Below are 27556 nucleotides of genomic sequence, written 5' to 3' on the forward strand. Positions count from 1 at the left end.
AAGACAGCAGCAGAGGTCGGGATCAAACCCTGACCTCGAGCTGAGAGCAAGCTTTTACCTGCTTCACCACTGTACCTACTCTCTGTGTTATGGAATTAATTAGCACAATGGCTCACAAGAGAGTAGTAGAAAACTAACCCTTCGCGATATCAGTTCATAAGTTATAACAGCAGAATTAGGCCATTTGGCTCATCAAGTCTACTCTGCCATTCAATCATGGCTGATCTATCTTTCCCACTCAATCCCATTCTCCAGCCTTCTCCCCATAACCCCTGACACCTGTACTAATATCCAGGTCGTCTTTGGATGCAAAGATCCATTCAGTTATAGTTGAGATACACCTTCTTTGATACGACAAAAAGATTCAGGTCCTAGAATTGACTGTCTGGATCCTGTACTTTGTGGACACAAACAGGATGATTGCAGATAGACACAAAATGCTGGGGAAACTCAGAGGATCTGGCAGCATCTCCGGAGAAAAGGAAGAGGTGGAATTTCGGGTCGAGTTCTTTCATCGGACAATCTTCATCAGAAGATTGCAGGTTGGAGGACAAAGTGAAACATTGAACAAGGAGGCACTAAATTGCCCTCTCCACCTGAGAAAGATACATCTCCCACTCTTGTCTCATCCCACCCTAGGGTTTTATTAATGTGAGCATCTGGTACCTTCATCGAATTAGTGGCTCTGATGGGAATCACAGTTTGTGGTTAATTCAAACTTAAATGAGTTTAAAAATAGGATTTCTCAGCTCGATGTAATAACAGATGGGTTACTAACAATCTGATGGAGGGTAAGTGATATAACGTCTGTTCCCAACAAGATAAGATAACAGGAATGCCTCGGTTATCAGGCTTAAATCAAACCAGCAACGAAAGAGGAAAAAAGGTTTAATTGGTACCATTGAGCCGCAAGGAACTGCAGTTAATGGAATAGAAACATAGAAAATCGGTGCAGGAGTAGGCCATTCGGCCCTTCGAGCCAACACCACCATTCAATATGATCAAGGCTGATCACCTAAAATCAGTACCTCGTTCCTGCTTTCTCCCTATATCCCTTGATTCCGTTAGCTCTAAGAGCAATATCTAACTCTCGCTTGAAAATATACAGCGAATTGGCCTCCACTGCCTTCTGTGGCAGAGAATTCCACAGATTCACCCTTTCTCTGGGTGAAAAAGTTTTTCCTCATCTCAGTCCTAAATGGCCTTTCCCTTATTCTTCCCCTTATTCTGTGACCCTGGTTCTGGACTCCCCCAACATTAGCAGGGAGATCTCTTTTTATTCTGGTGTGCTCTATGATTCATAATTGCATATAGTTCCTGGTTAACACACACCAAAATCCTATACTTCCAACAATGGAAGTCCACAGGGACTGTACGACAGAGATGTGTGGTGCGTCCATCACTGTTCCTGTTGGAATCCAGCACCACCTCATCGCTAATGTTTTTCTTGGTTTAAGTAATGGCAGAATAATAACTCTCTAACCAGGAATCTCAGCCGTGCGAGAGTGGAGAGTACATAAAAGATGAACCATGAGTCATACAGAGTGAGTGGGAAAGGTTTTAACAAAGCCCCTATTACAAATAGGACTTTGTGATAAATTTCCTTCCCCCAAATGTCAGAGGAACATCCCCAACCTATTGTATACAGAGTCAGTTTGAGTCATTGAGTCAGACAGCACAAAACAGGCCTTTTAGTCTAACTCATCCATGCCAGCTATAACGCACCATCTAAGCTCATCCCATCTGCCCGTGTTTGGCCTAAACCCCTCTAACCCCAAACCCCTGTCGTGTGCATGTACCTGTCTTTTAAATACTGCCTTCTGCCTTCCAGCGCCTGAGAACCGGGTTCGATCCTGACTACGGGTGCTTGTCTGTACGGAGTTTGTACATTCTCTCCGTGACCTGCTTGGGTTTTCTCCGAGATGTTCGGTTTCCTCCCACACTCCAAAGGTTTGTAGGTTAATTGGCTTGGTATGAATGTAAAATTGTCCCTACTGTGCGTAGGGCAGTGTTAATGTGCAGGGACCGCTGGACAGTGCGGACTCAGTGGGCCGAAGGGCCTGTTTCCGCGCTGGATCTCTAAACTAAACTAAACAATCATTGATGTTCCAGGTAGTATCTGAAGTATGATCGAACCAGAAGGTCCACTGCTTGTCCGTACCTAAATGAGTCTCAGGACAATCCTGGAAAACGCCAACTCTGATTTATATCTGGGAATGATTTGAAAATGTCGAGGGATATTAAGGAATACAAGCTCAATCTGCAGAATCTCTATTGAAATTATTGTAGAATAATATTTCTATCCCAGGGCCTTACTTCCTTTCCTATCTGATGTTCTCAAGCAACATCTGGTGGGCATTTGCACTGTGGGAGACACTGTACCATGCAGATTAAAGTGGATGGAGAAAGGATTTACATCCCCGAGTGAACAATAAAAATGTTAGCAGCTCGATCACCAACACAGCCAGCTGCCATCACTGGGCAAATAAGCAGTGATCCGGACAATTAAGTGTCAGGATCTTACTGTCGTTGGACTGCTTGGCCACACTGCCACAGCCCAACTATGCCTTTGTGTGGTTGGGGCATTGGGCATGGCCTTTAAGGAAGGGGATTTCCAAAGATTCCTATCAAAAGAGAGTTGAATCCACCCCACCCCTTGTAGGAGAAGCATTGAAAACATCCTCGTGCTCAGATCCGTTCTTCCTTCGCACATTTGATTTTCCCTGTCAGTCAGTAACCGAGGATCACAATGAGCAGCAGAGTGGCCTGGGGCATGGCTGTTCCTGCTCTTCAGTCTAGGTTCCCAATCCCCGGTTTATACGGCTCCGACGTGTTCAATCTGCGGAGAAGTGTGAGTCATGCTCTTCATATATGCTTGCAATTTGTCAATGCAATTGTGAACAAGTCTACACCCATACAATGAAAAATACAGCTCAGCGTGACCTAATTCTCGATTGTTGGCGCTGTCAGTGTGGGTATTTGCTTATGTAACTTCTGCGAAGTTTCCGCTTTGAGTGCTTGCCCACTTGTGCATTTAGTTTTTTTTGTGCACGAGTGGGTGTGTCCGTGTGCGTCTGTGTTTCATCTCCACCGGCAGCCGGAACACATTTAACTCGTGCCAAGATTAAAGGGGTCAGTCAGGCAGCTGTATCGTGTCGGTAGTTCTGTGGACTTTGGCTCGTGGAAATCGACCAAGGTTCATATCGCCGCTTGCCGTGGGGAACCAAGGCACTTCAACATAAACTTTGAAAACAGGCTTTGCGCTGAAAAAAATGCTGGAGGAATTACTCATGCGGAGACACAAACAGTTCGGAGATAAATCAGACCACACAGTGACACGAGCTGGTTGGGAATTCAAGTGTCTGCTTCCTTCCCTGAGCCCCTGTGAAAGGGCTGTCCACAAGAGTAACAAATCCAGAGAGACGGCCCTGGTTCCATCAAGTCTGGATTCATCCCAAAAAATCTTTGGCAAGACAAATGAAACTCCATTATCAGGCTTTCAAAATGCTGATAAACCCAGAATGTTTCCAATGTAAATACCTTCACACAATGAACAAGAAACCAGCAAACGGGATACTTTCCCTCGAAGGACAATGGGCGAATATTCTGACACAGGAGGAACCATTGCAGCCACATTAAGTAGGAGTGTGATGGGGTATTGCATCCTTCAGATTGTCATGGTGGCTTTTGTTTTCGGGTGGAGGGTTCAGGGAAAACCTTTGCAACTTGCTTGGTGACTGTGGCCAAGCGGGGACCCGTGTACACATGGGAACAGAATCCAGCATGGTTGTAGGCCAAGTTGTGCTAACAGTCAACTTGAATTAGAGGACACTGCATGTGTGCGTATGTATCCACATGTATGTGCCTGTGTGTGTGTTTGCATGTTAGAATTTATGACTGTCCCCAAGTGTGTGACCATGTGTGCACCAAAGAATGAGTGTGTGACTGTGTGCGTGTGTGTGTGTGTGACTGTGTTTGTGGTGTAAGACTGTGTGTGTGTGTGTGTGAGAGTGTGTGTGTGTGCAAGGATGTGGTGTGTGAGACTATGTGTGTGTAAGAGAGAGACCGTGTGTGTGTGAGACTGTGTGTGTGTGTAAGTGTGTGTTTGAGTGTGTACCTGAGAGAGCGTGTGTGACTCTGTGTGGGTGTGGGTGTGTGTGTGTGTGACTATGTGGGTGTGTGAGAGAGAGACTGAGTGAGAGTGAGAGAGCAAAAGCGAGAGAGACTGGCTGTGTGTATGCGTGAGACTGTGTGTGAGATTGAGAGAGAGTGAGAGAGAGACTGGCTGTGCGTGCATATGGGTGTGTGTGCGTGTGCGCGCATGTCTACGTCAAATTTGCGAGCATTTTGATTGAAAACATTTGATTGAAAGACTTAATTTCAAAAGGAAGCTGTGAAATGTCATCAATGCAATTATCAAAGTAAAGGGTGATACTGAATGTGAATGGAACAAAGAATGTTCCATTTGAACCGTAAAATGACAAACACAAATGTAACTAATTGAGATTCCCACATCAACATTGGCTATCAGAAGGAAATGAGTCAAGTTGAAAGCCAAGTTGAGTCTGCGCTTGTCCATTGTGTCCCCTCATCTGACTCCCATCCTGCCTGCAGCCATCAGGCTCTTTCTCTCCCGTGTGGCACAGTCATTCTGCTCCACCCATGGAAAAGATCAATGAGTCTTTCTTCTTCTTGCGTATGGCGAGCACACCCTAAAGTTGTAGGACAACTTGTTCTATTTGATCATATTTGATTGTGCAAGGCTGGGTTGATTGCATTCGTCGAAACAGGGCGGACCACGTGAAGGTTGCAATCTTCCACCCCCACCAATGATTCTTCGAATTAAACACAGAAAATGCTGGAAATACTTTGCCGGTCAGGTATCAGCCGTGGAGAGGGGAACAAAGTCGATGTTTTGGATTGATCATCTTCTACCATAACTGAAGGAACGCAACTGAAAGTTTATTACCCTAAAAAAAATCAACTATTCCTCTCTCTGTGGATACTGCCCAACCTGAATATTTCCAAAACTTGTTGTTTTATTTTCAGATTTCTGGCAGAGTTTTGCGTTTTGCGTGATGTTGTTGTTATATACAGTTAAATAATGACCAAGGCACAGGCAGAACTCCATTCTCTTTCTTTGAAGAAGTCATGTGGAGTACCCGCAACCATCTCAGAGAGCACAACGTCCTGGGCACCTCTAGCAGTGCAGCACTTCCCCAGTACTTCACCGTTGCACCAGTCTCACCTTTGGGTTCAAGTCCTTCGAGTGGGGTTTGAAGCCACAGCCTTGTGTTTCAATGTTGCCATGGGTGTCATTAACACTGGATCAACCAGGCATTGGTTTGGGACCCCAAGACAGTGCACACCCAGTAATGTACTCTTGGATCTCCATACTGAGGATGACGAAGATTAAATGAAGGATCGCACAATGCAAACGGATACAAATCACCACCATGGATTGCCACTCATCACGGCTTATTTTGTCTTCTAATGTGACATATTTGTTTAGCTGATTCCATTTTAAGTTCCTACACGTGCACGGTATATTGATCTCCTTAAAAAACATGCGTGGTCTGGATTCATTCCTTCTGCATTCAGTGTGAAGAAGGCACTCACGGAAAGGTGGAAACAAGGAACTGCAGATGCTGGTTTACAAAAGAAGACACAGTGTACTGGAGCAGCTCAGCAGGTCAGGCAGCATCTCGGGAGAACTCGACTCGAGTCTGAAGAAGGGTCCCGACCCGAAACGTCGCCTGTCCACGTTCTCCTGACATGTTGCTTGGACCCGGCTTTCTGTTAATCGTGTATTGTTTTACCGCTGACTGGTTAGCACGCAAAAAACAGTTTTTCACCGTACCCAGGTAGACGTAATGATAAACTAATCTCAACTCAACCGTGTCTACCCACCCATGGAAACAGTGGCCGTTAGCCAAAGACATGCCTCGCACTCCCAGGGCACGAGAGAGGGAATTTTTCATTTTATAATTGGATGCGCTGTGGAGGAGGTTGGGTTTTAATTTGCCGTTAACACAATCACTTGGCTCCATTGTTGCTGTTGAACCCACACGGCTGATACTCGGCACACTGAGGAACACAATGCAAACTACTCAGCTGGCATTATCAATGAGGCAGCTGCCAATGAGCTCAGGCAATAACTCCTTCTCCACAGTCTTCATAAAAAACTCAAGCTCCACTTACACAGTTAATGGTCTTGTCAGAATTGCTCAATTGCCTAGTAAATCATGGCCTGCCACTTGCAATGGCTTGCCGTCTCCCCTGGGTCTTGCCTGCTGAGCAAAACCTTACACAATCTACCAGATGCCACTGTAATTTCTCAGATTAAACATCAGAGCTTAACATGGGCAGGAATATTCATCACTTCAATTATCTGTTACTCTATTTTTACAAGTGAACTTACAAGGACAGTTCCTTTTCTTTGGACATCCTCCAGAACCAGCTGGCATATTATTGTACTCCATGTGGGACATGGTGGGAGGAGGCCACTGGGTGGGAAAGGGCGGGAGGGATCAATGAGTAGGATAGATGTTTGGGTGGGAAGTGGTGGGAGAGGGTCACTGGGTGGGACGTGGCGGGGTGGGGTTATTGGAATTGGAGGGTGGTCTCAGAGTGGTACATGGTGCGAGGGTCTAAGAATGAGATTATGGGACTTGGCGGGAGGGGATCAGTGGAGTGGGGGTCTCAGAATTGGACGTTGAGTGAGGGGGTCTCGGGACGGACGTGGGGGGGGGAAGGGATCTCGGAATGGGAGGGGGTCTTGGGGGGATTTGGTGGGGGATGGTCCTTGGGTGGGATGCAGTGGGAAGGGTTAATTGGTTGGGTTGTGATAGGAGGGGGTCTCGGGTGGGACGTGGTGGGAGGGTGCAGTGGGAGGGGGCCTCAGGATGGTTGTGGCGGAAGAGGCTCTCAAGATGGGAGGAGGCCTCAGGGGTGGGATGGGGTGCGTGGAATATAGTGGGAGGGGATCTCGGACTGGGGTTGGGAGTGGACGTGATGGGATCGCAAAGATGTCAGGGGTTATGGGGCGAAGGCAAGAGAATGGGATTTGGAGGGAGAGATACATCAGCCGTGATTGAATGGCAGAATTGACTTGATGGCCCAAATGGCCTAATTCTGCTCTTATCACTTATGATCATATGATCTATGGAACATATGAACATTATGATGATTCTTCAAACGAGATCGTTGATGGTGGAAGTGCATTGAACGGTTCCCATGGTTACGCCTGTAGCCATTGGAAGATCTTGACCATCGAAGCTGATTAATTTGCAGTGAACATGTTATCTGGTTCCTCAGAATTTGCATTCTGTCATTGACTTCCGCAGTTCTCCTCCCATTGAATGGAAAGGTTATTGCTTCAAATCCATACATCACGTCACGCGGACCTGACCCTTCCTGAGCAGTGGAGTTTGTTAATAAACCTTTGGGTCTTTGTCGAAAACATGCCACCTACTGCAACACAATGCACATCCCCCTTCACAGCTGGATTTAACAAGTGCAGTGTTAACTTAAATATTGGATGGTCCTCATAAATATGGGCCCCTGCTGAAGCAATAAATACTATGAACAAGGCAGTGAAAGTAGGGTGTACATGAAGTCATTATAATAAGTAGATGAATTGCATCTGGTTCTACTTGCATTGAATTGAAAGGGAGTGGGTTAAGTGCATGTTTCTGGTTTAGGCCCAGCTTTTCCTCTTGTTGAGTGTTCGTTTAGTTTAGTTTAAAAGATACAACGTGAAAACAGGCCCGTCAGTCCACAATTGATCACCCGTTCACGCTAGCTCCATATATTCCCACTTTTGCACATCAGGGGCAATTTACCGACCAACCCGCACGACTTTGGGATGTAGGAGGAAGCGGAGCACCCGGAGGAAACCTATGCCGTCACACGGAGAACGTGCAAACTCCACACAGACAGCACCCGAGGTCAGGATCGAACCCGGATCTCTTATATATTTGCACATGTGGCATATTTTAAAGCAATAAGTTACCAAGTGGCGTAACATTGATACATTGTGGTGCACGTTAAGTCCGTGCTACTTTGGTAGTTAACTGCATAAGTTGAGGACTAGTTGCTTCAGGCCTCCCTCAACCTGAGTGCATCGTCATGCAGCAGCTTTAAGGGAACTCGTCAAAGCCCACAAATGATAACGAGGAATGGGATGGTGCTGCCTGAGTCGGCAACTGGGAGGTGATCGAGTGAGATAGGACCAGGAGAACAGAATTCTCTGACTAGAATGTATGTGGAATGGGCACCTTTAGCAGGTGCAACCCGCCCGTAAACCTCTCCCGCCCAGTGACCTCCTCCCACCATGTCCCACCTGGACTATTATACCTTGGGCAGGGGCGAGAGCATGAACAATATCAGAGGGGCAGAAGGGGTGAAGCCAAGTTTGAATCATGTTTGCTGCCAATCTATTCCACACAATTAATTGTCCAGGAAAGCTCCCAATAATATGATATTCACAGGCCTGTAACAGGGTTCCCGCGAGGATTCCAGCACATCCCCTGAATCCTCATCTCACTCGCACTGTGTTCAAACATTACCATCCAACTCGTTGTGTGGAAAGAAGTGCCCTAGAAATGAACTGGTTCTGTTTGTCCAGCAGAGCAAAGCCAAGTAGATTGGAGACTGAAGAAACTTCAGGTGCTGGAATCTTGAGCAAAGCACAAAGTGCTGGAAGAACTTAAGGCTCAGGCCGCATCTGTGGAGGGAATGGACAGATGACGTTTCGGCTCAGGACCCTTCTTTCCAAGGAAGAAGGGTTTCGGCCCGAAACGTTGCCTATTTCCTTCGCTCCATAGATGCTGCTGTGCCCGCTGAGTTTCTCCAGCTTTTTTGTGTACCTCCGAAACATCATCTGTTCATTCCCTCCCCCAATGTTGCCTGACCCGCTGAGTTTCTCCAGCTCTTGGTGTTTTGCCTGTGAGTTTGGATACTTTTCTGCGTGTCGCTTGCCAGTGCACACGAAAGTCTGAAACGTCATCAAGAATATGTAGAAGGAAGAACATTTTTGCATTCTGATAAGTTCATAAGCCATAGGAGCAGATTTAGGCCATTCAGCCCATCGAGTCTGCTTCGCCATTCAATCATGGCTGATCTATCTTTCCTTCTCAACCCCGTTCACTTTGACACCCTTATTAATCAAGTACCTGTGACAACAAAAGAACCATTGGATCATTGAATGAAAACATGGGGTCATCACCAACAAGGAAGCAACTAATTCCACTTCCATTGATCAGTTCATCTCCTTCAACAGGCAACTACATGCCATTACATGAAGCCACAGTTTCAGTGTAGTTAATAAATAATGTTTCAAATTGCAACAGAAAATCTGTTTAGAATTAAGGGCGAGTTGGCTTAGAACGAAGAACTATGTTCTGCAGCAGGATTTCTCGGCAAATGAATTAATCGAGAAAACACATGGACTTCTGCATCAGTCAGTAATCTGGTACATATGTTTGACAACATGAGCATGGAAATCCTGGACTCGCTGCTGTATAAGTTGCTAAACATTAATGGTTCCATTCGGAAAGGACCAAGATCAGCCAGTGAGATCAGAATCCGTATCCTTATCTGTTATGGAGAACACACAATAACCAGGTGGGTGGGAAAGAACTGCAGATGATGGTCTGAAGAAGGGTCTCTGCCCAAAACGTCACCCATTCCTTGTCTCCAGAGAGGCTGCCTGTCCCGCTGATTTACTCCAGGTTTTTGTGTCTATACACAATAGCCAAGGTTATGGGATGTAGCCCATTCTTAAACTGTGTCTCAATACAGCCTAGTTTACTTGAGTTTATTGTCATGTGTACCGAGGTACAGTGAAAAGCTTTTGTTGCGTGCTAACCATTCAGCGAAAAAGACAATACATGATTACAATCGAGCCGTCCACATTGTACAGATACACGATACGTGTATACGTCAATAACGTTCGGTACAAGATAAAGTCCGATCATAGAGATAGTCGGAGGGCCTCCAGTGAGGTAGATAGTAGTTCAGGACTGCTCTCTGGTTGTTGGTAGGATGGTTTGATTGCCAGATAACAGCTGGGAAGAAACAACCTCACAATGTTCTCAAAGTTGGCAATGGGCAGGTGAATCCAAACAGGCACCCATTAGCTAAAGCTCCATTTAAAAGCAAAAAACATATGGCTGGTGGAAATTTGAACCAAAACCGAAAGGGATGGAAATGCCCAGCAGGTCAGGCAGCATCCGTGGAGAGTGAAACAGTTGACAATTTAGGTCAGTGATTTTCCACCACATGTGACGGAATAACTTCTATGATGCAAGCATAGGGGAGGAAACGCACTCGATCACAGGGAGAATGTGCAAACTCCACATAGACAGCGTACAAGGTCAAGATGGAGCTTGGATCTCTGGTGATGTGAGGCAGCAGCTCTGCAAACTGCGCCACTGTGATGCAAAATCGAGGACCTTCAACTTCACCCATGGTACATTCTGCATAAATGCTGCCCGACCTGCTGAGTTTCTCCAGCGTTTTCTGTTCTCATTCTGTTGCTCCATCCGCTACACCACTGAGGAGCGAGTGGCACCAGCAGTGAGGAGGCTGCGAATGAAGTTACTGGCAACAGAGGCTGTGAACAGCTTGGGCTCTGTTTTCCCGGCTGTTCCTCACTCTAGTTTCACACTCACTCCAAGACACTGCTGTAGTTTACTAAACAGAACCATCGCACAATATTTTCAAAACATTGAGTGAAAAAAACAATCTCCCGGAGGATCTCTAGGAGTGGCTTTCCAGCATCTTAGCGCAGCAGTAGAGTTGCTGCCTCACAATGCTAGAAACCCTGGTTCGATCCTGACCACGGGTGCTGTCTGTACAGAGTTTCTACATTCTCTCTGTAACCGCATGGATGCTCTGGTTTCCTCCCACACTCTAAAGCTGTACAGGTTTGTAAGTTAATTTGTCTTTGGTAAAAATTGTCCCATGTGTGTAGGATAGTGCTGGTGTACGAGGGGGAGGAATTAAAAAAATAATTAGCTGCTAGGCTCGTGCTCAGTGGGCCGAAGGGCCTGTTTCCATGCTGTATATCTATAACTAAAAAACAAAAATAAATCTACACTCTCTTGTGTCTCCATTTACAGAACATGCAGGGGTCCCTATAAATCTTAATCATATTCTTATAAAATCCAATAACCATATTTCAAATCTAAAGCTGTTAAGTGTTTATCCACAATTGCTCTGAGAAATTGGCTGTATAAATAAGAGCTTATACTTTATTTTATTGTTCCCAGTGCAGGCGAGAGTCTACTTTTCCATCCTGCCAGATATCCTTAAACACATGTCAGTTACTGACAGACAGTGACATAGATGAGCAGTGGGAATCTGGAAAAAACCCATGGGTAAATGAGAGAGACAGAAAACAGTCCAGTCAGGTCAACACCAGTCAACGGGAAAATGTTACAGGTTATTATTAACGGCGTAATAGCGGGGCATTTGGATAAAATCAAGGTCGCCAGGCAAGGTCACTCTGGTTTTGTGTTAAAAGGGGAAAACAAGTTCAGTGGAGTTATTTGAAGAAATAACACAGTCATGCAGCATGGAAACAGGCCTTTCGGCCCAACATGTCCATGCTGACCAAGATGCCCCATCTAAGCTAGTCCTCTTCGCCAGTGTTCGTCCCATATCTCTCTAAAGCTTTCATATCCACGTACCTGTCCAGATGTCTTTTAAATATTGTTATTGCACCTGCCTCATCTACTTCCTCTGTCAGCTTGTTCCATATACCCACCACCTTCTGTGTGAAAAAAGTTGCCCCACAGTTTCTAATTAAATCTATCTCCTTACATCCTCAACCTATGCCATCTAATTCATGATTCCCCCACTGTGAGAAAAATACTCTGTGCATTCATCCAATTAATTCACCCCATGATTTTATACACCACTACAAGATCGCCCCTCAGGCCCTGCGCTTCAAGGAATAAAGTCTTGGCTTGTCCAACCTCTCCTTATAACACAAGCCCATGGCCACGTCTCCATAAATCCTTTCTTGCTTAATGACATCTTTCCCAGAGAAGAGTGACCAAAACTGAACACCAGCCTCCAAGTGCAGCCTCACCAACATCTTGTACAACTGCAACACAATGTCCCAACACCATGACTGATGAAGACCAGATGCCAAGAGCCTTTCTCACCAACTTCCTGGGCTAAATTTGTTCTCTGACTTCCAGGCTTCAAGGTTCCACTTGCTTATCTGACTGGGGAAGCTTTGAATGTTTATTTGGCTACTGAACGAATTGTGTTTCCAGCAAGGTGAGGGGATGGAAGAGATTCAATGTCCCATTACCCATTCATTAAAGACAGGCAGAGTGATACAAAGGCAGACCAGTGGCACAGCACTCCAAGTGTGGCCTGACCCAACGTCTTGTACAACAGTACAACTTGCACTGAGGATAAAGGGGAACTGGTGGATATACCTGTATTTGGAAGTCTAGAAGGTATCTGATATACCAGAAAAAAGTACAGATGGTTGGAGGCAAGAGATTGGTATTGATCACAGACTGGCTGGCGAACAGCAAAGAGAAAGTCGACATAAATGTTTTTTTTTGTTTCTATGAAAGCAGGGAACTGCAGATGCTAGTTTACAAAAAAAAAAGAAAGACAAAGTGCTGGAGTAACTCAGCAGTTCGAGCAGCACCCCTGGAGAACATGGATAGGTGACTTTTCGGGTCAGGACCTTTCTTCAGACTGCTTGTAGGGGGGAAGGAAATAAATCTGGAAGAGAGGTAGGGCAGGGCAAGGTATGGCAGGTAATAGTTTTTTTTGTGAAGTTAGACACACAGTGATGGAGTGACTCAGCGGATCAGGCAGAGTCTGACCCTTGATATAGACACAACAACCCTGAGTAACTCAGTGGGACAGGCAGTATCTCTGGAGAGAAGGAATGAGTGACGTTTTGGGTCAAGACCCTTCTTCAGACTTCTCACTGTTCGTTGAGAGTACATTGGTGTGGCTCGTGTAGTCTGGCATATTCTACAGTCTTACTGTTAGCAATACAATATACAGACAAATACATATTATCTGACCCTAGTCTCTACGTAGCTGCCCCATTAAGTCCTTTGGTCTCACCCTGTACGAGATGTCCTCTTTGTTCTAATACCCAGTATTTGAGTATAGAAGCTGGGATGTAATGTTAAAATTGTACAAGGCATTGGTGAGACCAAATCTGGAGTATGGTGTACAATTTTGGTCGCCGAATTATAGGAAGGATGTCAACAAAATAGAGAGAGTACAGAGGAGATTTACTAGAATGTTGCCTGGGTTTCAACAACTAAGTTACAGAGATAGGTTGAATAAGTTAGGTCTTTATTCTCTGGAGCGCAGAAGGTTAAGGGGGGAACGATAGAGGTCTTTAAAATGATGAGAGGGATAGACAGAGTTGATGTGGACAAGCTTTTCCCTTTGAGAATAGGGAAGATTCAAACAAGAGGACATGACTTCAGAATTAAGGGACAGAAGTTTAGGGGTAATATGAGGGGGAACTTCTTTACTCAGAGAGTGGTAGCAGTGTGGAATGAGCTTCCAGTGGAAGTGGTGGAGGCAGGTTCATTGGTATCATTTAAAAATAAATTGGATAGGCATATGGATGAGAAGGGAATGGAGGGTTATGGTATGAGTGCCGGCAGGTGGGACTAAGGGGAAAAAAAGTTGCTCAGCACGGACTTGTAGGGCCGAGATGGCCTGTTTCCGTGCTGTAATTGTTATATGGTTATATGGTTATATGGTTACCCATTCCCCTCTCCACATTCTCTGCTGCCCAAAACTATTTTTGTTTTCTTTCCAATTCTGTTGAAATGTCCTGGGCCTGTTTCTCTTACCACTGATGTTGTTTGAACTGGTGTGTAGTTCAATTATTTGCTGTTTTCAACCTCACTTCAATCATTGCCTGTAACCGGGGCACTGCCTCTGTCCTGCATTCCAATTAACACAAAAATCAGGTGACGGTTGTTAAGAAGGAACGAGCAAACCATGAACTGACATCTCTCCACCTGCTTCATTTGTACTAAGTGTTATTTATTCCCGGCCCACTTCCAAACAGTTGATCGATGTCCTGATCAAGTACATTATTGATATCAATATAATACTTGGCTCTGGTAACCTTGGCAACAAATGTACTTTGTTCATCTCTGAAGCCATTCGGATTCAACCACAGTATCAGAAAACAGAATCATGTGTAGAGCATTTTTGCGGAGGGGTGGAACATTCTTCCGTTGAAGAATATTAATCATTCGGTTAAAACCAAAAGCAATTGATGCTTATTTTCTGGTAGATATTTACAATTTATCAGAGTTATTGAATTCGTTATCAGGGCTTGCAATGTAAACCAAAACTCCTAGCATACTTCAAATCCTGACGGATTTCAAATCAAAACAAAACAATATCACAACAGAAATACCTGACCGTTTGGGCTTCCTCCATGTGCTCTGGTTTCCTTCCCCATCCCAAAGTTGTGTGGGATTGTAGGTTAATTGGCCTCTGCAAATTGCACCTCATGTTTAGGGAATGGATGCGAAAGTGGGATAACTTATGTGAAAACGTGATCGTGTGAATAAGTGATCGATGGTCGGCGTGGAGTCGGTGGGCCGGAGAGCCTGTTTCCATGCCGTATCTCTAAACTAAACTAAACTAAACTAAACTAAACTAAACTGCTGGGAAGACTCAGCAGGTCAGGCAGCATCTCTGGAAAGAGAAACAGTGTTAACATTTCAACTCAAAGATCACTCATCACAACAGGGAAAATGAGAAAACAAGCGAGAATGTATCTTCCCTTTTCCAGCTCTGACAAAGATTCATGGAGCAGAAATTCCTTCTCTCCAGAGATGCTGCCTGGCCCGCTGAGTTACTCCAGCATTTTGTGTCTATCTTTGAGCAGAAAGATTAACTCTCCACAGATGCTGCCTGACCTACTGAGTGCTTCCTGCATTTTCTCATTTTGGACCGCATTCAGCCACAGTGGGTATATACACCCAGTTTGCAAGATAACCGCCAAAACGGTTGGTGGGTGGGGGTAAGGGAGCATTGTCTTCCTGGGCCACCGTGGTAGAACATTCCTGCGAAAATGTCCCACTTCTTTGCAAACATGACATCGTAATTGGCCCGAGTTCCAGAACACACTATAGGAGAAACCATCCAATTCTCCTCCCCTCCGTTCGTAGCCTGTGTCAACTGTATATACACTCGGCGCTTAAAAGTATATATATGCCGCAGTCCAGGATCCTCAAACCTGTTGGTTAGCCCCGACCGCACCTCTCCAGCCTGTTTAGATGTGGGAGCAGGAGCTCATCTGGAATAAAAGTGGGAACGTTGGACAAAATGACCGGCATCACGGGACCATATCATGGGCCCACCGCCGTGAAATTCCCGCACGCTGTTACCCCCCGTTTCTAACGCTAGAACCATCGCCTGTTCGGTGTTTAATAAACATACAAACTTCCCACTGACCACCGCGCCCGAGACTATGGCTTCCCTGCCAATAGTCTCACCCAGAGCATCTAGAATGGCCTGGAAGGACAAGTTGTTCGGCAAGTACATCTTTACACAATGTGTACGCCTCATCAACTCATGGGACTTGGTCTCGGAGGCTGCCGAACGTGCGGCAGCTGCATAACTCCGAGAGGCCGCCATCTGAAGGGCGTGGCACAAAAACAAAAATATCAGTACTTCTGAAATCAAAATCCCCAAAACAGTCTTTCTGCTGTTGTTGCAACTCCACGCTCTGCAGCAGTCTTGTGAAGTTCTGTTTTGAACAGCAACCAAAGTTGGCCAAACAAGTGAAAACTTGACAATCCACCAGCCGTTTCTGCTCCTCCGACGTTCCCGTACTCTCGGCCTTTTGGAGCAGTGCCCGATCCAACTGAGCTCTATTAATCTGACAACTCGACTACTGCGATGCCTCCTCTCCATGGGGCCATCCCTCTCTCCTCCGATGGCCCTTGTTTGCCCTCCATGCCCAGGACGTCTCTCGCAGCCGACCTCGCTCTCCGACCATCGCACTGTAGAGGTGTCGACCACAACAGAACGGGCCTTCACTCCACGTTTCAACTCTGCACCGCTCTCTCTCTCTGTCACGCTTTCTCTCGCTCTACCTCTTTGGGTGCCACTGGGAGAAAATGACTTGTAGGGGAGCTCAGTGCTGGGTGCTGAGGTGGGAACAGCCGTCACCGTCAACGTCCGCACCGCGGGGGCGAGGTTGCGAGTTGGGCCGTTTCTCGCCGCCCACTGGGAGCCGGCGACAGTCGCTCTTTATAAAACTGCCCTGACCCTGAATGCCCGTCTCTGTGTCCACTGATCAATGTCCAGTAATAACACACGCGAGGAGTCTTAAACTAAAACTGGGGACCCTCCATCCTGGTCTGTGGAGAGGAAACACTGCCGACACTCCGCCCCAGACACTCTGCTCCTGTGTCTGCTTCACCCCTGGAATGGGGTTAGGAGGGAGAGATAGATCAGGCATGATTGAATGGCGGAGTAGACTTGACGGGTCGAATGGCCTAATTCTACACCTAACCCTTATGACCTTATGACTCAGCGACGTGTTTAAATCTGATGAAAGTGGAAAGGAACAACCCTTCCCAAATGTGCCAGCACAGAATCCCAAGGTCCTCATGCGGAACAGCCCATTATATCCATGACAGAGTGTTAGAGTGCACACAAACTGCTGCAATATTAAACAGTTAATAAGTCATCTTTGAAACCAGACTAAACATAAGGCATGGCACAGAATTATTGCTTCACGGCATCCACATGAACAATGATCCTGTGAAAGGTGCCGTGTCTCTTGAATGGAACACTTTTAAAAGAATACTCTTCGTAGAAGGTCATGTACTAATGGGCTTTAACAGCTTTAACAGCAACACTGCTGTGTTGGCAAGTATGAGAAGGATTTGTTGTACCTGTATAGGAATAGGGGAATTATACGCCTAAAAGGTTGTGGGTGCATGCCATGAAGAGCAACCTATAAATTACATGTAATTGCTGTCCAGACTAGATTTAAAACCTAGAGACGTCAAGAAGCAGATATTTTATGAGTGCATTGGACAGACACCATTTTTCCAGATTAGGACCATTTCCATTCTCTCCATAAATCATTTGCAGTGAATGGCGATAAGATTTCCGAGTATATCCCAAAAACAAAGGAATATTCCACACAAAAAGCAAAATAGAGTTTATGCTGAAAATACTGGATGCCTGAAAATAACGGCACAGATTAATAATAATAATTTCTTTGGTCCACAAAGATTTAGTCTCACCAGGAATTTCCATATTCTTTTGGAAGTGTTTTTAGTTTAGTTTGGTATAGTTTAGAAATACAGCGCGGAAACAGGCCCTTCGGCCCACCGAGTTCGCGCTGACCAGCGATCCCCGCACACTAACGCCAATCAACCTACAAACCTGTACGTCTTTGTACTGTGGAAGGAAACCGAAGATCTCAGAGAAAACCCACACGGTCAAGATTTCAAGGTTTCAAGGCCAGTTTATTGTCACATGTACCAATTAAGGTACAGTGAAATTTGTGTTACCATACAGCTGTACTAAGTGAAAAGCAACACACAGCACACAACCACATAAAAGTTAACATAAACATCCACCACAGTGGATTCCACATTCCTCACTGTGATGGAAGGCAAGCTTCTTCCTATTTGTTTTCCCGCGGTCGGGGCAATCAAAGCCACCGTCGGGGTGATCGAAACACCCGCGTGGTGGTGGTTGAAACTCTCTCCGCAGCATGGAGCTCCCGAATTGGCCACTTCTTACAAGAGACCGCGGGCTTCATGTTGTTAAAGTCCACAGCCCCCGCGGTGGGTGCTTAGACCCCCGGCAAAGGGATCGCAAGCTCCGTGATGTTAAAGTCCCGCAGACTCCTGCGGCTTGGAGCGCCGGGTCGGTCTCCAGGAAAGGCCGCCAACTCCATGATGTTAGGCCGCAGTGGGGACGCAGAAACGATACGGAAAAAAAATGCATCTCCGTCGAGGTAAGAGATTGAACAAAAGGGGATGGGGGCGGAAGGAACAGAAAGGAATGGGAAATGGTGGCAAATGGGACCACCCTTCAATCCATTCAACCCAGCAGAGAAGCTTGAGGTCCTGAAGACCTCTGTAGCTGGGGAGATCTCTGGACATGGACTGAGGTGCAGCAAGGCTTCATAACAGGACCAACATCCCCACACTGCAACCTGGAGGGCAGCGAGGAGGTTGGAGGTGGCAAAGATGGAGGGAGGTTGGAAATTGGAGTTGGTGATTGGAAGAAGCAGGCAAGGATAGCTGATTGGGAGGTAGGAGGTTGGAATGGGAAGACCAAGTGGTCAGGGAAAGGAGTCATTGGGAAATTTCATTAGTTGGACCTCTTTGGTCAAGTTTAAATGTGGTGATAGAGTTGTTATCAGGCCCGTGTATGTTTAACGAGAGCCTCTTCTATCTTGGATGGAGTTGCACCCATGGCACAATTTCTACAATGAATGGGTAAAGTTAGAGTCGTGTTAGGATTGGATTAGCCAATGCTGATATTGGCCCTCAATACTTTCAACCTGTGTAAAATGAGATTTGCAGCAAAATCAAAACAGCTGGGATTTAAAAAGGTTTAAAAATGGGTCTATGTGCGTGTGTGTCTCCGTGTATATCTGAACTTCTTTTCTCATTTATTATATTGTTTGCAGAGTACTATGTTTACATATTCTGGGCCGTTGTGCTGTTGCAAGTAAGAATTTCATTGTTCTATCAGGGACAAATGGCAATAATCAGTTAATCTGTGGAACTCGTTGCCACGGTGGGCTGTAGAGGCTGTCTGTGGATATGTTTAAGGTAGAGATAGACAAATTTTTGATTAGAATGGGTGTCTAGGGTTATGGGGAGAAGGCATGAAAATTGGATTCGGAGGCAGAGATAAGCCAAGTTTCAATGGCGGAGTAGACTTAATGGGCTCAATGGCCCAATTCTACTCCTATAACTTGTGAATTTGTAAAATACTCTTGACTCTCTCTCTCGGGCTCATGCTCGCAGGATCAGCTCAGTGCAGATGGATAGCAGGTAAATATATGGGGCTGGCTGTAGCAATGGGAGATGTGCTTTCAGGCACTTGGCATGGGTGGACCAGTGCTAGAACCATGTCAGACCAGGTTTCCAATTTCACTGTGCTGCAGCCTGCCTACTGAAGTGAATGTCATTGTTTCCCCAGAGGTATTGAGGGACTAGTGTACTATTACACTGGCCGGGCTAACATCAGGACCTCAAGGATAAAAGCTGACACCACAAAGTTGGCCGACTTCAAAGTCTAATCAGCAATAAATCAACGTCAGTGATAACAACGTTCAATTTTCATAATTTAAATTCAATTTAATATCTCAAATTGCCCAAGTTTTCAGCAGAGTATTAGTCAAGTCAAGACTGTTTTCAGGTCTTATGTCCCGAAACAGACCAGTGAAATTCCTCCTGGCAACAGCACAGCAGATATGTAAACATGATACCCATGATAAACAAGTTTATATGTACACACACACACACACACACACACACACACACACGTGTGTATATATACCTTCACACACACACAAAGCAATATATATATATATGCATTAATAATAGTACAAAGTCAAAATAATGCCCCCAAGGCTATATAGTTCTAATGGTTGTAGCGAAGAAGCTGTGATGGTGTTATTTCTGGCCAAATTGGAGAGGCTAGTACCCTAAAATTGAGTAAAGGCTTCTGGGCTGCTTGACCATTTGATCAATTTAAAATTGCTTTCTGTGGAAATGGGATAAACTGCATAATGGTGCCAGTTTATCTGGAGCTTAGATCAGAGCTGCAGGAAGAGAATGGAAACATCTGCAGACCCTGACAATTAGGTGCAAAATGTGTAGAATGGATTGGATGAATGCAAACCAGACATACACATTGTAAATAATGTTGCAAAGCTTTACTTTGCTGGTCATTGATTGGATTAAGTATTGAGCCTTGTCTGGTTTTCTTGCATATCAGGCCACATGTTGCAATATTTGTTTCCTCTAAGAAACACTGTTTGAATACAATGTATTAGCCACTGTATTATTGGGTTAGGAAAATGTCTGTCATGTATGGGGTTAATCGATATCTGTAATTGGATTGTAAAGAGACCACCCCCATGTGGTTTGGCCCCTCGAGGTCCGGGGACCTGTAAAGGTCCGCTACCACGAGGTCCTGTGTCGATCTTCTGGGAGAGCGCTTAGATCTGCGTGACCTTCTGGAGTGTCTCTATTTGAGCGAGGCCAAGAGGGCTTGATCAGGCAGATACGAGGATCGAACCCGCGGTGGTTAGGTATAGTAGTGGAACTGTAATTATGTTTTGTCAAAATAAAGTTTACTTGCACAAGTGCTCGACTCAGTGATTTTTAACTGAAACTAAACTGGGGGCAAGCTTAGAACGAGCTATTTACAATGGCAGAAGTGAAATGAGAACATGGCCAGGGTGGTGTGGGTCTCTGATGATGCTGGTTGCCTTTTTCAGGTTTGTTCGATGATGTTGCGGGTGGGAGTGTGGGGAGGGGTGGGGTGTGGGGCGGGGGGGAAGTCAAGATCTCTGGATTGTTGGTCTTGTCACATTACTATTCCTTTGTATTTGTCTAACATCTCCTTATGGAATTGTTTAGTTATATAGATTCATATTCTAATGTACAATGTAAACATGGGATGTTTATAGGCTGTATATAGTGTGTATAGGATGCACTAGATTAAGTGGACCCAGCATCACACGGGAGGGCTGGTCCCCCAACGCAATATTCCACCTCTCCACCAATTCCAATATTGGTGGCCAGTGGGGGGCTTTCTGGGGTGCTAGCATGGGTGTTGTGGGCTGAAGGGACTGGTTTCCAGAGGGCTAGTATGGACATTGAGGGACAATGGATTCTTGGCCTGGCGGCTCAGTCATTCAAGCCTGTTGTGCTGGCAGCTCACTCACTCACTCACTCACAGCTGGTGGGCTAGCAGTTGACTCACTGCTATTCCTTGAAATTCCATTTCAAGCTGGGTGCAAGGCCACCAAATTCAAGCGCAGTTTCATACCATTTTAAGCAGGGTGCAAGGCCACGAAAGGCAGCGAGTCATGACCTCCATCTTGCAGAGACTGAGCCATGCCCACACGTCTGGGTTTTATAGTCCCTTCCCCCTTCCACCAGAAAGGGCGTTGCCTTCATGGCGTGATTGACAGAAGAGAGAATCTCAACATTTTTTAAGCACTAATAACTCTTTTACTTTTCGTCGATGGGAAAAATCCTCGGCACCTGATGAGCGGAGAGGGTTTCTGAGTAAGGTGGCCAAAAATCCCAGCAGTACATGGTAGCGTTTTTTCTAAAATCAATATAAAGCGCAAACAGGAAGTGGTCAAGATTAGACTTTTAATTATATAGAAGGCAAGGCAACTTTAATTTGGCAAGGCCCTTTAATTAGGCAAGGCAACTTTAATTAGGCAAGGCAACTTTAATTAGGCGGCAACTTTAATTAGGCAACACAGCTTTAGCATTTACAAACTATATTTTCAACCCACATTAAGGGCACTGACAGGTCAGTAAAACCACTCACAGTTTAGTAGATATGTGTTCAGTGTTATTCACAGCTCAGACTGAGAGATGTGCCCCTCTCGCTCCCCCATCTTGCAGAGACTGACTGAGGCACTCAACACTTCCGGGTTTTATAGTCCCTCCGGAAGGGGCGTGGCCTTTAGGAGAGAGAATCTCAACATGTTTTAAACACTAATAACTCTTTTATTTTTCATCGATGCAAAAAATCCTCTTGTCCTGCGCAGCAGAGGGGGACTGAGTAAGATTGCCAAAAATCACAGCCGTAAGTGGCAGTGTTTTTTTCTAAAATCAATATACAGAACAACAGGAAGTGGTCAAGATCAGACTTTTAGTAATCTCTACCGAAATGGAAAATATCTCGGAGATTGAGCGTCTGGATTGGGCGTGGCAATGAATCAAAGGAAGAAATGCAGCCGGCAGCCGTACATGCAAATGGATCCATTCCGATTGGACATCTGCGAGTATCGGGCACGAATCGAAAGGCAGGAAGGGCCCCGGTCGGCAGTTGGTTGGATGGGGCCAGAGTTTTAAATATAGATAGATAGATAGATATAGTATTTAAAATCTAGGATCTCAAGTCACAGAAATTGTTAGACAGAAATGAATTAGAAAGACTGGAAAGGTTCTCCAGAGAACTGAATAAAGTTGTAATATCTGTGTGCAGGGTAACATGTAAATGGAAAGGACTCACAGTGCTGTAGTCACTCAGTAGGTAAAGCAGGATCTCTGGAGAACATGGAGAGGTGACATTATGGGTTAAGACCCTTCTTCATCTTTAGTATCAAAGGCAGGACGGTGGCAGAGCCAGTGGAGCTACTGCCTCAACTCCAGTGGGTTCAATGCTGACCTCTGTGCACCTTCATCCCTGGATCGCATAGGTTTCTCCTGGGTGCTCCCGTTTCCTCTCACATCCCAATGACGTGCTGGTAAGTTAATTGGCAACTGCAAATTGGGTCTAGCCGGTGAATGTAGGAGTTGTGTCAGAAACTGAAGGAAGTTGATGGGATATACATGAGCTCTTAGATACATATTAGATAAGCATCTAAAAGAGTACAAGTGTGTAGCAGTAGTACACTGGGACCAGTTTGGCGCCATCTTCAAGTCCAGTCAATGATTCCATGTTCTATCCCACTTCTTAAATATAACTAAATACACCTGATTCCATGTTGTATGACCCTAACATACATTTCAACAAAAAAAAATAGCTGGACCCTTAAGTAAGGATATTAACTCATTAAATTAAATGTGCAAGGAGGAACTGAAGAAGGTTCTCGACCCGAAACACCCACCCATCTGCCTGTCCAGCTGAGTTACTCCAACATTTTGGGTCCATCTTCAAATTAAATGGGCGAGCAGCCAGTTAGGCAGCACACAATGGAGATGCACTACAGGCTGATGCATTAACACAGTGAGGGCTCGTTGAAAGCTTGCCAGCTTTGTACAAATACGTGTCTGTTATTGTTGCAGCTTGCTGGTCTGGTCAGGGAGCTGCTGTTTAATGAGCATCATTCATGCCTGGCCCTCGGTACAATGCGGGCTTCACTTCTGCCAGGGTTGGTGAACTACATCAGTGAAGTCAATTCTCAACTAATGGTGTCAAACGCTGGCAATGACAACTGCGGGCGCTTACAGCTGCACAGTTTCACTCTGCGGTCATTGTGGACTGCAATAAATGAACGGGCTATCGAGACCAGGAATTGCCTCCGCTTTCTTCCTATCCTCTAACTCACCAAATGCTTTCGTAATTCTACGCAGAGAACTTTCCTCACATATCATAATTAAGGATGATTCCACTAGTGGAAGAGTCTAGCCATAGCCTCATAATAAAAGGTCGTACCTTTACAAAAGCAGATCTGGAAGTGGCAGCGCTGTTGAACAGCTGCGGCTCGCCTGCAGTCTGTCTGTTTTTCTTTTTTTTTGTGTTTTTTTTTGTCTTGTTTTAGCTAAATTTTAGTTTATTAGGTTGTGTTATGGGGAGGGGGGGGGAATATGTTTTTTTGTCTCTTCCTTCGGGGGAATGCGACTTTCTTGTCGTATCCCCCTTCTCTGCCTCCGTCTGTGCTGAGGCCTAATGGCGGAGCTGGCGGCCTCCAATGTAGAAGACAGCGTTTCTGTGTATCTTGGTACATTTGACTATAAAGTATCATTGAATCATTGTGCAGTAATGAAGCTGCATGAGTTGGATTTACACAATACTCTGACTTAAATATGTAACATGTAAATACGTTTTGTACTGCTCTGAGGGACCACGTCATTGAATTTTAAAAGTAAAATTGCACCAAGACCTTGTGTAGAAAGGAACTGCAGATACTGGTATATACCGAAGATTGTGAAACAAAGTGCTGGAGTAACTTAGCGGGTCAGGCATCATCACTGGAGGAAAAAGGGTGGGTGACATTTCGGGTCGGAACACTTTCAGTCTGAAGAAAGGTCCTGTCACTAAATGTCACCCACCCTTTTTCTCCAGAGATGCTGCCTGACCCGCTGAGTTACTCCAGCACTTTGTGCCAATGTTCTTGCACCCTTTCCCAGCTGACCTCTGAGATGCACTAGATTGTATCATGCAATTCAAAGACCAGGTTTCGGTTTAGTATAGTTTATTGTCACATGTACCGAGGTACAGTGAAAAGCTTTTGTTGTGTGCTAACCAGATAATACATGCTTACAATCGAGCCATTCGCACTGCGCAGAGAGATTTAAAAGTGTTGAGCAATTGTAATGTATAAGTGTAGATTTCAAGATTCAAGATTCAAGATTCAATTTAATTGTCATTTGGACCCCTTGAGGTCCAAACGAAATGCTGTTTCTGCAGCCATACATTACAAACAAATAGACCCAAGACACAACATAATTTACATAAACATCCATCACATCGCTGCGATGGAAGGCCAAAAAAACTTGCTTGTGTGGTGAGCATGCAAAAGGTTGTCTGGGTTAAACGCCGTCTTGGAAGAGTACTGAACCATCAAAACGTTTCTTTCAATCGTATGTTCAGACTGGACTTGTCGTACACAAACTGCCTGCCTGGTTCCCACTTCACAACTGAGATCAGGTTTGACATTTAACTTCAATTTTGTCAAAATCTCTGGACATTCGAGGACGTGAAGAGCACTAATTAAAACTTTCAATCAAACCACTGTAATCTCAAAGTGGAGTGAAATCTTTGAAATCAAATTGGTAGAATCACACAGCACGTGTCACATCTTTAATAGTGTTGATGAGGTGAATACTCATGCAAGAGAAGACTTGGGGCTTGTTGGTCAATTGGCTTCTGTAAATTGCCCCTGCTATGCCAGGAATGGATGCGAAATTGGGATAACATAGAACTAGTGTGAATGGATGATCAATGGTCGGCATGGATGGTGGGCCGAAGGGTCTTTGTTTCCATCCCGCACCTTTCGATCAACAGAAGGCAAAGTATTGCTAAATATACAAGTACGGAGGCTGTAGATATTTAATCACGGAAAAAAAAGATTTGCTTGTTTCGTTACAGTAGGTGAACTGTGACCTCAATGGATGTTTTTTCCCCTCATATTTTACATGGAAAGGGGAAGCATATTGTTATGCATAAAACTAATTACTGCTGATGCGATACAATTAGTGTGGCTCTGTCCTCAGCTGTATTAACATCATTCTGAACAGTTACGGTGTGCTAAATTAAATGCAGTCCTGCAGCAATAATTAATTTCAAAATCAGTTATGTTCAGCATACGATGTCTTAATTGTCAATCAATTTACATGGAAAGTGTCCAATAATTTATGAATAATTCATACAGACTTCTGACCTGATCTACCAGCAGGTAGCGCCGTCAGCAATGGCAGCCTCACCAATGGTCTGCCTGTCTTTTTGTCTTTTTTGTTATTTTTAGTGTGTTTTAAAAAGTTTGTGTTAAACTTCTCTGGTTTGTTTTCGGAGATGCGATATTTTTTTCTGGATCGTATCACCGGCCGCTCTGCGGCCCTGCATCATGGAGCTTGCGGCCTTGCTTGAGACTGACTTTGAGCCCCACCGCGGGGCCGTGGACTTACCATCGGAGCCTGCGATCTCTTGCCTGGGATCAACGCTCCAATCGCGGCCTGAGGATTTCAACATCGAGGAGCTCGTAGTTTCAGGTAGAGACTGATGTCGGAAGCTTCAAAATCCCCCCAATGCCGAGGGCCCGACCCCCCCGCTATGGGAGCCGAGATTGTCCCGTCAACGGAAGCCTTGAGGCCCCCGACAGCGGGAGAACAAAGAAAGGAAGAGATTTAACTTTTTTTTTCGCCCTCCATCACAGTGAAGAATGTGGAGGAGTCACTGTGGTGGATGTTTATGTTAAAATGCATTTTATGTATTTTGTTGCTTTTTATTGGTATGACTGTCTGACAAATCAAAATCCTTGCATGTTGCATATCATACTTGGCTAATAAAATATGATTATGATTAAGATTGTTCTGCAGTGAGGGGAGAGTTAATGGTGCAATCAGGAAAAGTCAGATGTCAAAATATACACCCAAGCTGAATCTTTCAACCAAGTCCTTCATTATCTTTTCATTATTTCTCGCCATCGCAATAACCTTCCATTCTTGGCATCATTTTGGTATTCAATATTTACTGGAGTGCAGAGCCCCAGCTTCCCGCTCATGTTCACCCCGTCCCTCTGCACAACATTCCTGCACCTGCTCCCTCTCACCCAGCCTGGTGAATATCACTCTCCCTGGTGGCCACACTCATTCAAACATCACCCAGCCTAGCTCTGAGGTTGCATGCCCTCTCCTGCTGCAAAACACTTACAGTATTCTGTTGCGAGTTAGGTTTAGGTTTATTATTGTCACAGGTACAGATAGTTCACATTTCTCCAACAGTTCACCCCACCAAAAGGGTGAGATGGAGTTTGCTTGTTGTGCCTCTCCAGCCCAACCTCTCTCCATCCCCTGCTCTCCCCCTTCTCCATCCCCTCCTATCTCTCCATCCCTCCCCTCATCCCTCTCCCTCTCTCCTTCTCACCTCCCCTCTCCCGCTCTCTCCCTCTCTCCCTTCTCTCCATCTCTCCCCACCCCTCTCTCTCTCCCCTCGCCTCTCTCCACCCCCTCGCTCTCTCCCACTCTCCATCCCCCCCTTCCTCCTCTCTCCCCATCCCTCTCTCCCTCCCCTCTCCTCTCTCCACCCCTCGCTCTCTCCCACTCTCCATCCCTCGCTTCCTCCTCGCTCCCCCTCAACTATTCCACACATGAAGAGAGCAGCAACTCTACCTCTGCATCTGCATCTGTATTCTTTCGCAACCTTGGCACGATTTTTGCAAAACCTCGCACCAGGCGGCGTCTAAAGACAAACAACGGCGTTTGAAATAAAGCAAGCGCATCACCCTACCGTTGTCCCCAGGTTGTGTAAAGCCACGTTCATGGTAAAGATGTTATTTTTCCTGTTACAGCTGGCGTGTCCTGTCACAGCTGGGAACCGCAGGTAAAGCCATGGTTTGCAAATATTATCCAACGTTGCCACTGGATCTTCAATGTTTGCTGAGGCGGATGGAAAACAGTTTAATTGCATGGACAGACTCCACCTGTTGCCGGACCTGACTTGTCCTCTGTCAGTTTCAGAGGGCGAGGGAGATGCGACCTGTAGCGACTCCCGGTGGTTCAATGCAGGACTGCAGCGCTCCCTACCCGCTTGTCCAAAGCCCATATGTCCTCCCTCTTGCCCCTGTCCCACTGACAGTCACCACGCCAGCGACTAACGTTGCAATTTATAACTGAAAGGATGCCAGATGGAACATTCCTCACAGCAACTTCAAACGCACAATGTCAGTTGTAACACAATGAATCAAGCCCTATTCTGACAAATGTAATCATGCACATTTGTAACTATGTCACCCGTTTTGACGAGTTCATGCAGCCTGCGAGAGAAGTTAACTAATTAACGAATGGTTATTTTGAATTAAATAGTTTCAATGTTTCATTGGTTCATTGAAGTCTGAGATAAATGATCG

The 27556-nt window shown here is 45.4% G+C and overlaps 1 protein-coding gene across 2 annotated transcripts in view; it reads right to left on the reverse strand.

The window, feature by feature from the left end:
• LOC129711638 (endothelin-converting enzyme 1-like) overlaps window positions 1-27267 on the reverse strand; it is a 209047-nt gene extending 181780 nt beyond the window's left edge. For both annotated transcript variants that reach the window (XM_055659434.1, XM_055659433.1), the window contains exon 1: window positions 26938-27267. In XM_055659434.1, the coding sequence (XP_055515409.1) occupies window positions 26938-27252 (315 nt within the window). In that variant the 5' untranslated portion in view covers window positions 27253-27267. The remainder of the gene's footprint in view (window positions 1-26937) is intronic.
• Between the last annotated feature and the right edge of the window lie 289 nt (window positions 27268-27556).

The sequence above is a fragment of the Leucoraja erinacea genome, chromosome 30 (genome assembly GCF_028641065.1).
Source record: "Leucoraja erinacea ecotype New England chromosome 30, Leri_hhj_1, whole genome shotgun sequence".
NCBI lineage: Eukaryota > Metazoa > Chordata > Chondrichthyes > Rajiformes > Rajidae > Leucoraja > Leucoraja erinaceus.